At 35.8% G+C, this 15,400-nt stretch overlaps 1 protein-coding gene across 1 annotated transcript in view; it reads left to right on the top strand.

Moving 5' to 3' along the window:
• The window catches only part of LOC107297309 (L3MBTL histone methyl-lysine binding protein 3), a gene marked incomplete at its 5' end in the record, with an annotated part of 35,493 nt that overhangs the window by 17,628 nt on the left and 2,465 nt on the right, over positions 1–15,400 (top strand). The window contains 4 exons of the mRNA XM_015826671.1: positions 67–204; positions 8,924–9,012; positions 10,780–10,943; positions 15,075–15,137. Coding sequence (XP_015682157.1) covers positions 67–204; positions 8,924–9,012; positions 10,780–10,943; positions 15,075–15,137 — 454 coding nt within the window. The remainder of the gene's footprint in view (positions 1–66; positions 205–8,923; positions 9,013–10,779; positions 10,944–15,074; positions 15,138–15,400) is intronic.

Raw genomic sequence — 15,400 nt, 5'->3', positions numbered from 1 at the left:
TTAAGTTTTCATCAATGCAGGATTTGAAATAATTGCTCTGGGTTTTTTTTTTTTAAAAAATAACAGTAACAGAAAATGTCCCAGTCCCAGTCACACTGGAGTTAAGCCTGCACCTCACATACAGTCTTCAAAGGAGGAAAATAAAGATGTGAAACTTCTTTGCAAAAAGCCTTTAATGTGTGATGTCAAAGAAGAAAACTACAGGTATCTTTCAGATTTGTTTCAAATATTGGCTACTTTGGCTCTAATCTGTGTAATCTGAATACCATTATTTATTGCAAAATCTTAATTGTATCATATCAGTGATGCAACCTACAAATCCATTTGCTAAATTCTTGAAAGTCGTTCATAAACATTTTGCTATAGGCTTATAAATAAGGATGGTATCATTTGCTTCTAGATATTGTATTATTTCTAGTTAGTACGCAAGGTTAAAATAATTTTGATTAGAGGGATCCTGGAAGAGAGAGCCTTCTCTGCCATTGCCCTTTGGAACACCTTGGCCCCAGAGATGAAGCGGGCCCCCAACTGTTGGTCTTCAGAAAGAGTGTTCTGGTTCTGCCGGTTGGCATGGGAGTCAAAGACTGGTGTGTAACCTTGGGGATGTTGGTGTCATGAGGATGTTCTCTCCACCTGTTTAATTCTAACTTTTAATATTTTAACCCTAACCCTTTTAATACTATTTTTAACTTTGTTCTTATTTATGCTTTTATATCATGATATCTTTTTTATTGTAAACTGCCCAGAGTCATTTAGGTACTTAACTACTTTGAAACTCATCAGATTTGATACTCAACACACTTTGACATGAAAATTTTAAAATTTTGTCCCGGTAGTCATTGTTTGTTTGGTACTCAATGCACAAGCTATAATATGTCAGTGTCGTTTGCTTTGTAACTCATAACATTATTCCTTATGGAAAAAAATTGTTTGATACTCATCGTTTTTGGTACTCATTGAGTCTCCTGGAAGCAAGTAACGATGAGTACCAAAGTACCACTGTAGTGTCATTAACATCGGTTTAACAAGCAGGAGCAACCACAGAGAGACTCATAAACGTTAAGAGTGCAATTCAGTCAATCATATTGGCAAAATAATCAATTTGGTATTTATGACTTCATAGTTTAAGCCTCATCCTATTTTATGTTCATTGCACATGTAATGCAATGTAAAAAAAAAAAAAAGGTGGGCTTCTCTTTCTACATTGTGAGTGCCACCTTCACTTCGTTGACCATGGGCTCCCCCCAGGTTTGAGCAATATTATCACCGTGTATATTCTTAAAAGAAATTAATGGTAGTCCTTCACTTACCTGTAGAAATTCTTCTGCCTTTTTTCTGCAGGTATAGATGTTTATTGCTTTATTTTATTTTATTTTAAAAGAATACTTGTGTATGAAAGAAAAAAGAAAATAGTATCACAGCACTAATAGTAAGAAAGACAGAGGAAAATCACTGTTTGAGAATTTGATATTATTATGCTACAGATAGCATAATGAAATATCCCAAAGTTAATATTAAAACGTACTATATTCATAACATCCATAGTATTAACTAGTTATAACAACCTATGACTGACTAGGGAGAAAACATTGCGTTGGGAAAGTTAATTGAATGCAGTTCATATTTCACAGCAGTGTCTGGATTACTATAGCATCCTATTTAATTAAAAAACAATTCAGTCCCTTGAAACCTGGATCAAATTATTTGCAGTAATTATAATGTCTAGAAGCTTCTTTTTCAATATTAGTGTCTTCCTAGAAAGGAGAACAGAATAACGGAAGATGAATATTCAGTCTTTTCCTAATTATTAGGAAATTCTGAAGACCAGTGGCAAGTACTGTCACAGAAATTCTATATCCATTTTAAAGCTTCATTAAAATTGACTTTACCATTTTAATGTTTATATTCTATTTATATTTTCCATTTATTTTTGCATTTTCCATATTCAGAATGTACAGTATCTCAATCTTCCTATTGTATTTGTTTCTTGAATACGGACTGTTTTTAAATGTACATCAAATATCTTTGAAAGATATAGCATAGCTAGAAAGAAGAAAAGTATTAGAATGGATTAATTAGCACCTAAAGTATTAGCACTTTGTTTTAATCAATAGAATCTTGGTTAACCCAATGATTCAATAATGACTACATTTTCCTGGAATGAGTGTCATGGTCTCCAGAACCCAAACACTTCTTTTTATTAGTTGAAGCAGCCAAAACTTTTGACAGGTTCATGTGCTGCTTAGAAAGTGAAGCGTCAGAAACAGAAGCAGCCACATGAATCTTACAAAAGTGTTAGCTACTTTGGAGGGATGAAGAGAGATGCTTTAATTGCAGTTCTCTGAGCTGCAAATAAAGCAACTGCCCAGCCCTATTTCATGGCTGAGTACTAGAGTTTTTACAGATGATTCCAAATTGCCTTGCCCTTCCCAAGACACAAGGATGCACTTAATCCGTTTCATACATGCATAACCAGAAACTGCTTCCCTGAAACTGGAATATGTAAATGTGAGTGGCGGTTCATGTGTGACTTCATAGATCAGACTAAATCAGGAGTTCCCAACCAGGGGTGCGAGACGATATTCCAGGGGGTGCGAAAACTTGGGTTTTCAAAATTATAGTGTATAAGCATAATTCGTTGCCATTATTTCAAACTTTTGTAAGGGATGGGAGAATATATCAGAAGCATTTAGGAGTGTGGAGTATAGAAAAGATTGGGAGCCGCTGTACTAAACCATGCTTAACAATTAGGTAGGTTCACAACACATTAAGCCATAAACAATTATTTATAGTTCACAGTAGCCAACTTCATGCAGCATACTAAGCAAAAATCGAAGTCAGTGAATTAATATTAAAGTTTCCTTCACTGTATTCTGAACATTACTGAATTAAATATTAAGAATGAATTCATAGCTAGCTGTCTTTATGTATGTGAATCTGCATTTTGTCCAGTTTCACTACTATTTTCATTGCTCCAGAATATAGATATTGCTCAACTTAAAGGAAAGCCAGTCATAAGTCATTGTAGTCATAAATTAAAACACTCATCTGACTGGACCCATTTTTCTGACATTTTTCACAGTGGTTAAAAAAAGTTAGGCAAATCCATTCTTTTGAACAGGCAGGGTTTTTTTTTTTTGCCAGAAATTGGCAAAAAATGCTGGAAAACAACAAAAACATCACAAATTGTGGTCTTGTGACTATGGGACACTGTAACCTGCAGTCATGTGTCTCCACTGGGAGGTGTGTGTGACATATAGCCATAAAGCTATATGTCGTAACTGCAAACTTTCATAAAATGATCAGTCGTTAGTTAAGGACTATCTGTTTTATATTTTTCAATGTTGCACATTTCAGTATTGCATCATACTGATGATTCTAAATTTAAATAGTGGATTGATTGACAGTCACATGCATGTTTTTTCAAATAAACACTCATCTGATTAGTTTCTATTTACAGTTATTTTATTTAAAACTGTACCCAATTGTTTGTGTTATTACTGACATTAGATAATTGTTGATTATCTTCTATATTTCAACATGTAGCATTTAATAATTAAAAATTAAGTGCACCTTTATTTGTTAAATTATAGAATTGTTGGTTAATCTGCCCTTTAATCATGCTTGCTTATTTTTTTTTCACGTAATTGCATTGCAAAAAGAGATATAGCTAACCAATTTTATTTTTACTTACAAACACAGGAAAATAAAGTAAATGAATCTGATGGACAACATTTTTTATACAAGCAATTCATGTCCTAATGCATTTCATACTCCTTACTTGCTTTTATCACAATTAACATTTAAAAATCTTAAGAGACATTTCTGTTGATAGCATGCATGCCATAAATGAGATGGTGAAGAGTCCTGCTGTTGTACAGCTGGATAGCCTGCTTATTGAGATAAAAATGTCTTCCTTTTCAGCACATTTTAATTTAATGCATTTCCATATTAAATGAAGGACACAGAACCTTTAGGGCGCTCTCCTTTCAGGTTGAGCAACAAATGGTTTCTTTATCTAGTGGCACCTTCTATAGTCTCATATGTGGAGCTTGCAAATAAATATGCTCACATAGCAGTGCTAAGCCAAAATTGTAAAAGAAAAAATAATGGTCTGGTTCTGATTTACCCATGGCTCATCTATAAAGATAAACATTGCTTTATGACTTAGTGTGATGTGTCACCAAAACTATTGATAGCAGATACAGAATTCCAATATAACTTGCCTTTTTGCTTGATATGTTTGAATATAATTATTTTTCTCCAGATAAACATCTAAATTTATCACCTGCCAGCAAATGCTGGCAAGAAACTGCCTTTTGCCCACACTAGCATGGCTAATTAAAAAGGAATGACGCTTTGGTATGCATAATTTCCTAGCCCCGAAATAGTTCAGTAATTTTTATGGAGTATAATGGAATATTGTAAAGTTAGCTGGAGGATCTGAAACGTCTTATATTTGACAGCTGTGTAGTAAAATATATTATGCAAAGGTGGCAGGAAAATTATGTACAAATTATCCTTAAAAATGCTAGTTTTTCCTTGCTTGTTTTCAAGGTTGTCAATTTCTGCATCTTTAGTAGTCTAGATACCAAAGAATTCTGTGTGACATTAGTTCTTACGAAGTTACTCATTCAGAGAATGATCAAATATCCTACTAAGTCATAGTTCCTGAAACCAATCCCAGTTAGTGGTGATAGGGTGGAGAGACATCCAGTTCTAACTTTCTACTTTGTAGGGTGCCACAGGACTCAAGTTGTCCTCCACTCCCCTTTTACCTTTACATGAAACTATCATCCATCAAGGTCATTCCTCAGCATGGGGATAAATGTCATCAGTACAATGATGATACTTAATTGTACACCTCTATCCCATATCATCCAAATGAGGTATTTTCCTGGTGCCTGGAGGAAGTATTCATCTGGTTGTGGAAATCTTGGCTTCAGATCATATATATACAATCCCTCAAATCAGTGATTTTCCATCATTGAATGGGGTTACACTGCCATAGGCAGAATTGATGCACAGTGAGAAGTTTCTACCAGATTCATGCCTCCAGCTTGAGGAGCTTTTGTATAAATACATATCATTCACTTGTTGCATCTGTTCCTAAATTGAGAGGCATTGCTCACAGCCACTCATGTTTTAGATGTTTTTTTAGAAGAACTGTTACAATGTATTCCACATGGGGCTGCCTTTGAAGACCATTTAGAAGCTTCAGCTGGTCCAGAACGTAGCAACAGATGTAATTTTGGGCACACCATGTATGCCTATATGCTACTATATGGATTCCATGTATGCCAACTGCTACTATATGGATTCCAGTGGTTCCAGTAGGCTTCTGGATGCCATTCAAGATGCTTTAAAAATCTAATGGCATGCAACCAAATTGATTGCAGGACCCCTCCATTCCAGTGGTTTCTACTCATCCCACAATATCTGGCACAGTGAATATGTTCTGGGTCCCCTGGTGAAGAAGTGTCACTGCTGGAGCCCAAAAACTAGGCTTTTCTCTGTCATGGCACCAGCTCTATGAAACAACTTCCTCTGATATATGGATGGTCTTGACTGTTGGCCTTTCAGAAGGCTGTGAAGACTCTCCAAGCATTGGAATGGGATGTTAATTGTGGAGTTCTGGTGTGAATGTATGTGATAAGTGGGAATTAAGATTTTTATTGAGGCCTCAATTGGTTTCTTTTTAGTTTTAATAGAATGCTAGATTTTACTTTGTTCACTGCCCAGAATTTGTTGGGTTTTTTAGGTGGATGGGAGGCCATACATATTGGATGGATGGATGGATACATTTCCTATAATTTCTAGATTAGGAATATACAAAGCTTCTAGTTTTGACTACTGAGAACAACTTTTTCATGTCCTAATTATGTTACATCTACAGCTCTCACTTTTATTGAACAACTGCATCTTTTCAGACAGTCTCTCCAATGGCTTCGAATATAGTCATATTATCACTTGGTGGCTTCAGGCTTTTTAAAATGTCTTACATGCTTGAGCAAGTAATATGGTTTGTAGATCAGAAGATGTTGTCAATTCCATTTGCTAGAAACATGATATCACATTTTGGGGTTTTATATGCCTGGTGTGCATTCTGTGGAATCAATTGTCTTTGGACTCATCATTTAACACTTAATAAAATTGTAGAAGGAGTTCAGACTTCTGGTCTTGCGTCGTAGTGATGTGGCCAGAGGATTGTGGGGCTTCGCACCCCATGGCTGGTTTTGCCCTGCCAGGGGACGCTAAATGGGTCTAAGGTCGCCCCAGAGAGGCGTCGAAGAAGGAAGGCCCCCCTGCTGATCGCGGAATGATAGCAGTTGATCCGCTTGATCAGGGGGAAGCCCTCCAACCCAACAGAAAAGCTAGCCACATTTTGCTGACTAACCCAAGCTACAAGCAACTGAAGTCCAAAAGCACTAACCAGAACAATGGTGAACTGCATGCTTGGAACTGGGTGAGAATATCGATCTTTTCTCTCCTATTTTGTAATTGATTTCCTGGAAAAGATCCCCAAGAAGCAAAAAATCCTCCGAAAGTGGTGGAGACAGAAGCGGTGAATTAATGTTTACGGGGGACTGAAATATATTGAAATGAAGTTAATAATACTACAGTCGGGATAAATCTGAAGATTATGAAAACTGTTAAGATTTCACATCTGAAAGAGTATTGATGAAATTAAAAGAAAATAATTCTTTGTCTTAAAAGTTGAAAAACAAATAGACACTGACACCTAGTGGAGGATCAGAGCATAACTATAGTTGCATTGACTCAGAAATTGGCAAGACGCCCAGAAATAGAAAAAACTTGTTCCTTTGAATCCCAGTGAACAGCTAAATAAAGAACAGCTGGGAACAGGAAAGAAAACACAAGTGCCATCTACTACAGAGTGAGAAAAACATTTGCTTTAAAAACTGTTGACCTTCTGAGATTATAAATACATACTGACTATGATTTCTAAGCCCAAAAATTGTTTGCAGAGAAAGAAAAACCTTGACTCTTGGCTAATCTTCTAGGGGGGAATTTACTGAAAAGCTTTTAGTTGGATAAACATTCTGGACTGCAATTTTGGCTTGTTAATAATTCTAAGACTCCTGAACAGAAGAACTGTTATAAAACACTGGTTTCAATGATACCTTGACAATTGGAAATGCATTAGACTACAAAAGCCATATATAAAGATAAGAACCATATAAGATTTGGTTGCTTGGATTTGGCTGGTTTGATAAGGCTAATCACAGAGACTATGATATCGGTGAAAGACTGTCTGGAGGGGGGTAGACAAAATGGATGTTGCATACCTACCTAAAAGTGACAGGTAACCACACCTAATACTCCCTTCTGAAGGCCCTAGCCTGGAACATCAGAGATATGCCGGAGCAATACTCCAAGACAAGGCAAATACTTTCCAGGATGAAATGTATGCAATGCTGCGACAGATTCAAATGACAATGGTTTTAAACCATGATGAGATTAAAAACAACTTTGATGACATAAATGAGCATATTCTCAACCTAAACTTACAATTTAAAAACTCTCAGAAACTGACAATAAAGAATGTACAAACAAATCAGATAATAGAATGCAAACCAGCAGAAAGTGACTTAAATAAGGAAGCTACAAATGAAGAGAACTACAACTTAACACAAACAGAAGAAAATTTACAAGATTTCACCACGACAATGAAAATGGAAAAGATATTTTATCTTTCAGGACCTCAAAACAAATTTGAGGATAAGAAAGAAGATCTGACAAAATGGATTATAGAGCTGCCAGGAAAATCATTAGAATCTGGGAGGCAAAAAGCGTACTTGTTTCTCTTATTCCCAACAACATTTACAAAAATACAGGAATCCTCTGGCAAGCGGAACATACTGATTTGGAAAGCTACTTGGCAAAAGAAGAAGGCTAGAGCTAGATTCAAGAGATTTGATTCGACCTAACAGTTGGAGTACTACATGATTAAACACTTGTTTGAATATAGTTAAAAGAATAGATAAATTTTGTATGTAAAGAGGGATAAGATATATAAGTAGTATAGTATTTTTATAATATATAAAATGTGAAAATATTAGGATGGTGTATGTTAATGAAAAGTTTGGATATTTAAAGGTAATCAATTTTGAGAAAATTATGACTGATAAGAATAGTTTGAATACTGAGGGGAAATTAAGCTTAAATAAGAATTTTGAAAACAGGATACATAGTGACTTAATAAGATGACTTTTACAAATACAGTTGAAACATAAGCCAGAAAAGATGTTATCTATGGATGCTATTGTTATTTGTACAAACACAAAAAAATGTTTATATCCAAACTTATATGTATCAAAAATATTAAGAAATGTTGACAAAGGAGAATACTATTGGAAGAACAGAAGATCAAGGAAATATATTATTAATTAATACATTGATTATGGAATTATGGGAAGTAATCACTATTGATTGTTTTAAATATATGAACACAGACAACATGCTATTTACTAAGCACTAAAGATTGTTATTGTAAAAAAACAATAAAATATATTAAAAAATGTAGGAGTTCAAAATAACTATACGATGCTCCACTCTAAAGAAAACATCTCACCTTCTAGAGATGTAAAGATATTGTTTTCAGGGATTTTATTTATGGAAGACAATAGAGACGGAAATATGTTGGTTTTTGGTTTTTTTACCATTTTATATAGTAGACAGGAAAGTTGATTATGCAAGTTAGTATTAGTTTATGAAACCAGACTTCTTGTTATCGTTTTGTTTTGAGAAATAATTTGATTTACATTTCTATATTTTATTTTATATATGATACACTATAATTTGTATTATACATCTTATAAAATGTTTAGCTAGAGGTAAAAAAAATCCTGTATTATTATCATTACCAGATAATTAAATGTGAAGGTTTTGTATTACTTAGGGGAGAGCAGACCAAGGAACTCACTGGGAAAGATGACTGTGAAGAAAGAAAAACGGAAAATGAAGTATTGTCTATAAACGAAACCAAAGGTAGCTGTTATTTCATGCTATATATGCTGTACAAGAGTTTCTAGTGCTACAAATTAATACTTTAAATTGGCTTTATGGAATAATTTCATTCTATGAAAAATCAGAGCCACACTAGGTTGCTTTCATAGGACTGTTTTGTTTTAAATTGCCTTTAGGGCATGTCCCCTTGAATTCTACTATGGAGTTCACAATGGCAAAAAACAAACAAACCCCGAGATATAAGTAAGCATACAAATAATGATTAAAACTAAGTGATTAAAGGTGGCATTTACTTATTTATTATTTTAAGAGGGGTTTTTTTAAAATCCCAAGGGACTCTATGCAATTTACAGAATAGAAGACATGCTAACAAAATAGTGTTTGATTGTCATCATCATCATTATCATCATCAAACTAGTAATTGTAGACAAAGAAAGAATGCAGTTCAATCTGTAAAAATGGAAGGAAAAGCAGTCTCACATAGGAGAATGTAGAAGTAAAGCTTTCATTTGTGTTAGATAGGTTGTGAGTGACCAGCTACAAGTTGCAGTGAATTTTTCAGCCAGGACTAGTTTGTGATGGGTTTGTGAAACTGGCATTTATAGGCAACCATAAAAAGAAATAAATTGAAGAAAATACTACACTGGATTACCCAATGAGAAATTTCAGTGATAATCACAGCATTTATATAGCCGCCCATCTTACAATAAACTCTGGGTGGCTTCCCCCCAAAAATTAAAATAACACAAAAGCCATATTAAAACTATTAAAACCATTGGTAGCATCACTGCTTCGGACAGGAAGGCGGTGCAGAGAATGGTGAGGATGGCTGAAAAGATTATTGGCTGTTCCCTCCCTTCCATCCAGGACATAGCATATAAGCCTTGCTTGAGCAGGGTCCGCAAGATTGTCTGGGACACCACACATCCTCTTCACGGCCTATTTTCTTTGTTACCTTCTGGGAGGAGGCTCCGTGGTATCCGAAGCAGAACATTCAGATTCAGTCACAGTTTTGTTCCATACAGTATTAACCTTGTGAACTCTAAAGCTTCCTCCTTCCATTATGTATTCAAGATGGCCAATGATTAATATTTATGCCGTATGTTATTTATATGCAAGAGTGGAAGTTTATATATATGTTGTATATAGCATGTTTAAATGTGTGTTATGTTTGTGTACACTTTTTGAGTGCAAGCAAGTATATTTCATTTTTAATGTGCGCCAATGTGTTCACAGTAAAAAAATGACAATAAAGGTTAGCTATCTAAAACAACAACAACAACAACAAAATCGTGGCACCAAGTCCAGCTTCCGATGTGCAGTCCCCTCATCTTATTCCAGAGTTTGGGAACCAACCCAGCTTTTTAGTGCTTTCCAAAAGACTGGGAGGATAGGACTTCAAGGGGCAGAGTGTCCCATAGTGCAGGAAACTAAAAGACACACTTCCTAGCTCCCATAAAATGGCAATGTTTAAGGGAAGGGACTAGGAGCATCTCATCCACCATTGGGAGCTGAAGCCATGGTATACTTTTAAAAAATGTCAGGGAAAATAATGGCTGAACAGTTCCCATTGTTTTTCATGGCAGATAACCACATAAGGTAGCTTAAACTTGTGCCCAAGAAAATATAGCTCAGAAATAACTAGTACAGATTAGATTATTTCTTAATTAACGCTATTTAGTAATAATGTCAAATGGGCCAAATATATTATATTGAACATATATTTTCTTTACAAGTGTGGTCATATTGTGTGTACAATAATAAAGCTTGTTTCATTATTGCTTGCAGATAGCAAGGAAACCAATAGCAGAAGTTCCCATCTGCAGCCAGTCATTTTATCTTCCAAGCTCACAATTCCTGCATTTCCATTGCGATGGGAACAGCACAGTAAGCTCCTTCCTACAGTGGCTGGGATTCCTGCTAGTAAAGTTTCTAAATGGAGCACAGATGAGGTATGGCTTAAAATAGAATTTGCCACATTAAAAAACTGGAAAACTTTTATAGACTTTTGCTAAAGAACCAATCAGCCCGAAAAAAATGATTTATGGATTTAATTACTGAGAAGGGTAAGAATTAAATAATGGGGCTGAAGGGGCTTCTGGAATGTTTAAGAGGCAGGGGAGACAGTGGGTTTCTTAATAACTTTTGAAGAAATGGTTAGAAGTCATCTATTTTCCTTCCTTCCTTCCTTCCTTTCTTCCTCCCTCCTTTCTTCTTTCTTAAATGTTTTTAAATCTTTAATAAAATTATTTTTAAAAATAGAATTATCATTCATCATTAGCTAATATTGTTTGACAGAGTTCTATTAGAACAGAATATATCATAATCTATTGTGATGATATATTCATTTCATATTTCTATTTCAATTTTGCCTTTTTATATTTTAGTAGTGATTTTGAGGTGTTGCTGTTTAGAACTATCTAATAATGTAGGCTAGTGAAAATGAAAACTGATCTGTTTATAGGGTATTTTTTCTATCTTTGTCAGGAGAAAGGTATTTTGTATTATTCTTTTTATTTATTTGCTAGATTTACTTCTCGCCAGTCATTGAGCACTCAAGATGGCATAGATAGCATTTCCCGTTGGTTTTTTCCCCCCATTCAGATACAGCCCAGTGAAATAGATCAGGCTGAGAGTGAGCAAGCACACTCAACTCCACTACTGACCTTCTATGGTGTCCCTCTCCTCCTAGAACCTCTGCAACCACATCAGCTTTCTAAATATGCTTTCAAGATAGCTTGTTCCTATTTTTTTTTTCACCTGTTACTGCCATAGAAGTGTCTGTGAAGATTCTCAGTCATCCAGGTCATGATTGTCCCAAAGGTGCTTTTTCAAGAGGCAACTGGACTTTCTTGTTTTTCTTTGAAGATGTTTCACTTCTCATCTTGTACCTTTCCTTAGGATAATTTTAGTACACATCACAAAGATAAGTATCTTCTTCAGGAGATTCAAACTTCTTTTATAGGTTTGTCTAACACTTACTGTTCTAGAGATATTTTAGGGAACATGGGAATGCTCTATTTCTCCTCCAGACCCATTCTACTCTGAATGTTAATCCTGCAATTTGGAAGCAATGCAGACTATTCTCTACATGGTGTTCTGGACAAAACAGGCCTGTTTTGTTGTTGGTTTCTCTGCAGTGTTCTGTTCCCAGACTTACTCGGGTTTCCCTTCCTGTCTATGAAAGCAACAGATTTCCTTCTTTTCTTCATGTTCCGAGTAGTAAACCGTATGATCTTCTGACTGAAAGTTCATTTCAATTTGCGGATGCCGTAGATGTCAATATGTAGTCCATTTATTTCATCTTTCAGTGCATTCATCTTTCTTACGTTCTTGTGTCTTAAATTCCGTATTCCCACCACAGTTTTTTGCAGCTTTGAATTTTTTTTTCCTGGATGTCAACATCAGCAACTAGAGTCCTGAAGGCTTTATTCTAGCTATGTACCAATCAACATTAATTCTTGAAAAGATCCTCAGCACTTCCTCAATAGTGTGTTGAGGGCCATCCAACCTGGGAGGCCATCATCCTGCATAATCTCATCAATCACTTTATTTTATGTATCAATTTAATATTCTTGGTAAAATACAGGTTGGTCTATCATTGATTTCTCCCATTCACTATGACTTTGTTATTGTCACTAAAGTGAGCCTCCATCTCCAACATCTTCCTATATTGCTGTTATTTTATAAAGGTGCCTGTTTCTCTTAGCTGGGCAGCAGGGATGACCTTCATGGCTTGACTGATCCCACTAGAAGAATAGAATAACAGAGTTGGAATGGACCTTGGAGGTCTTCTAGTCCAACCCCTGCTCAGGCAGGAGAACCTGTACCATTTCAGACAAATGGTTGTCCAGTCTCTTCTTAAAAACTTCCAATGTTGGATCATTCATAGCTTCCGGAGGCAGATTGTTCCACTGATTAATTGTTCTAACTGTCAATAAATTTCTCCTTAGTTCTAGGTTGCTTCTCTCCTTGATTAATTTCGATCCGTTGCTTCTTGTCCTACCTTTCGGTGCTTTGGAGAATAGCCTGACTCCCTCTTCTTTGTGGCAGCCCCTGAGATATTGGAACACTGCTGTCATTTCACCCCTAGTCCTTCTCTTCATTAAACTAGACATACCCAATTCCAGCAACTGTTCTTTATATGTTTTAGCTAAGAATTTACTTTTAATATATATTCTTTGCTCATTCGTCCCAAGAATACCGCCACGCTGCACTGAAGCAGCATAGATGGAGCAGGGAGGGGCTTAGAGTCTAAATGCTAAGCAATCTTTGTTTCATCAACATCATGTACATCAGCCAGTAAAATTGAAGAGGCAGAATGCATGATTTGCTATTACAGGTAGTACATCTATAGCTCGCCAATTATGGTCGTAAGCAGTGATTTTTTTTGTTAAAAAAAAAAGTGCCAGAATTCATACACATCATACAACCCGCCTTACCTACCCTACAAGGTTTACTTTTGTAGTTGAAAAAAAAAACCCCTTCAATTTTTAGTGTATCTAAAAGACTAGGATTTTGTTCAAAATAAGTTAATACTATTAATGTTATCATGCACTGTGTGGCTTTAAATTACAAGAAGGCATTTTATTAATCTTTTGGGACATTTACCACTGGCATACCCATTTAGTTTAATGAGTGGAAATGTCAGCTTTCTATGTGGAATGAAATTGGCCCAATAAAACAAAATTTGGTTGCTTGTAAAAGATTGGATTATTTTGAAGAGGTTATCAAACAAGGTGGAACAATTTACTTTTAGAGTTTAATATGGATATTGACTTCAAACAAATTAAAGTTGAAACTTTGTCGGTGAACAGATTACTTTTAATTTATCTTTAAGTTAAACCCAATTTAATAAATATATCTGATTAAACCTCATACTGTAGGTCTACCTTTACATTTGACCAATACATAATTAATATATATTATTATTAATAATAATACCTCCAAATCACAAGACATTGGCTTTATTCTTATTCTTCCCCTCTGCAGTTTGAATATAAAGTATAAAAGACTAAAAAGGGATTTTAGACATCCCAGCCTTTGAACTACCCAAGGAACTGAAACAGCAAAGTTTCACTGTTGGGCAAGCTTCCACGCCAGCCGCCTTTCTTTCCTTTCACTTCGCCTCTTTTTAACCTCGCAACCTCCCTTACCTTCTGTAAGTAAGGCAAAAGGCTCACTCAGCCTCTTGTGAAAGATGGCCTCCATGTTTTATGTGTCTCCCACCGCCACCATCGGCTTCCACACTGCATGGTCCACCCCAGCCAATCAAGCCACGCTCTGGCTGTGGTGCTCTGGCACCTCATGGCTCCTCCTAGAGGAGGCAGACAGCGCCGGAGGGGACCCCACTCACACCATACCACCAGCGGGGCATTTTCAAAAACAAACAAGGATTGGAAGGGAAACAATAGGAAAATTCTGGAAAATCCATCGGAAAAAAGTGCCGGAACTCCGTTCCAGTGCGTTCTATGACAGAAAAAGCCCTGGTCGTAAGTAACAATTTATGACCATAACTGAGCCCAAAATTTCTGTTACTAAGCAAGGTAATTATTAAGTGAGTTGTGTCCTATTTTATGACTCCTTTGCCACAAGTAAGTGAATCATGCGGTCATTAAGCAAATCTGGCTTCCCCCATAGACTTGGCTTGTCAGAAGCCGGCTGGGAAGGTTACAGATGGTGATCACATGACCCTGGGACAGCGCAGCTGTCATAAATACATGCCAGTTGCCAACCGAATTTTGATCACATGACCATGAAGAAGCTGCAGTGTTTAAAAGTGAGAAAACCGGTCACAGGTCACATTTTTCACTGCCATTGTAATTTCAAAAAAAAAAATTGTTAAAAATCAAGGACTTTAAACAGGACTAATAAAGGTTAAGTGGAATATAGGATTTAGAGAACTTGATCGTTGCTATTTATAAAATTGGAAGAAGGCATAATACCCGTGCCAATTTTGAAACAAGCATTTGCTGATTCCCGCCCCCCCCCCTAATTCCTATCACTTAGAAGCAAGATAATGTGCTAAATGGACAATTATTCTATTATTCTTACTCTCTTATTTTGTTAAAATTGATTGGCAGGTCTCAGAGTTCATTCGGAGTTTGCCAGGTTGTGAGGAGCATGGCAAAGTGTTCAAAGATGAGGTGAGTATAACAGATCAGTCCTTTGGTAATCAAGGTTCAGTATTTTTACAGGGTTTCATATAATGTTTAATTGGCAAAAGATAACATATGTACATTAAATCAGCCCTGTTTTTAATTTCATTTCTGAAGACAGTCTCTCAGCATGGCTTTCACCAAATTGTCTTAAAACTGACTTCAGTGAAATAAAATATGTAATTAATTTTGCCCTAGAAATCCAAGTGGAATTGGAATTTTTCTTTCTCGAATCAAGGCTGCATTTTTTA

Source organism: Protobothrops mucrosquamatus, unplaced genomic scaffold, assembly GCF_001527695.2.
Source record: "Protobothrops mucrosquamatus isolate PMUCROS unplaced genomic scaffold, P.Mucros_1.0 scaffold3226, whole genome shotgun sequence".
Taxonomy (NCBI): domain Eukaryota; kingdom Metazoa; phylum Chordata; class Lepidosauria; order Squamata; family Viperidae; genus Protobothrops; species Protobothrops mucrosquamatus.
This window is presented reverse-complemented; position numbering and strand designations above follow the sequence as displayed.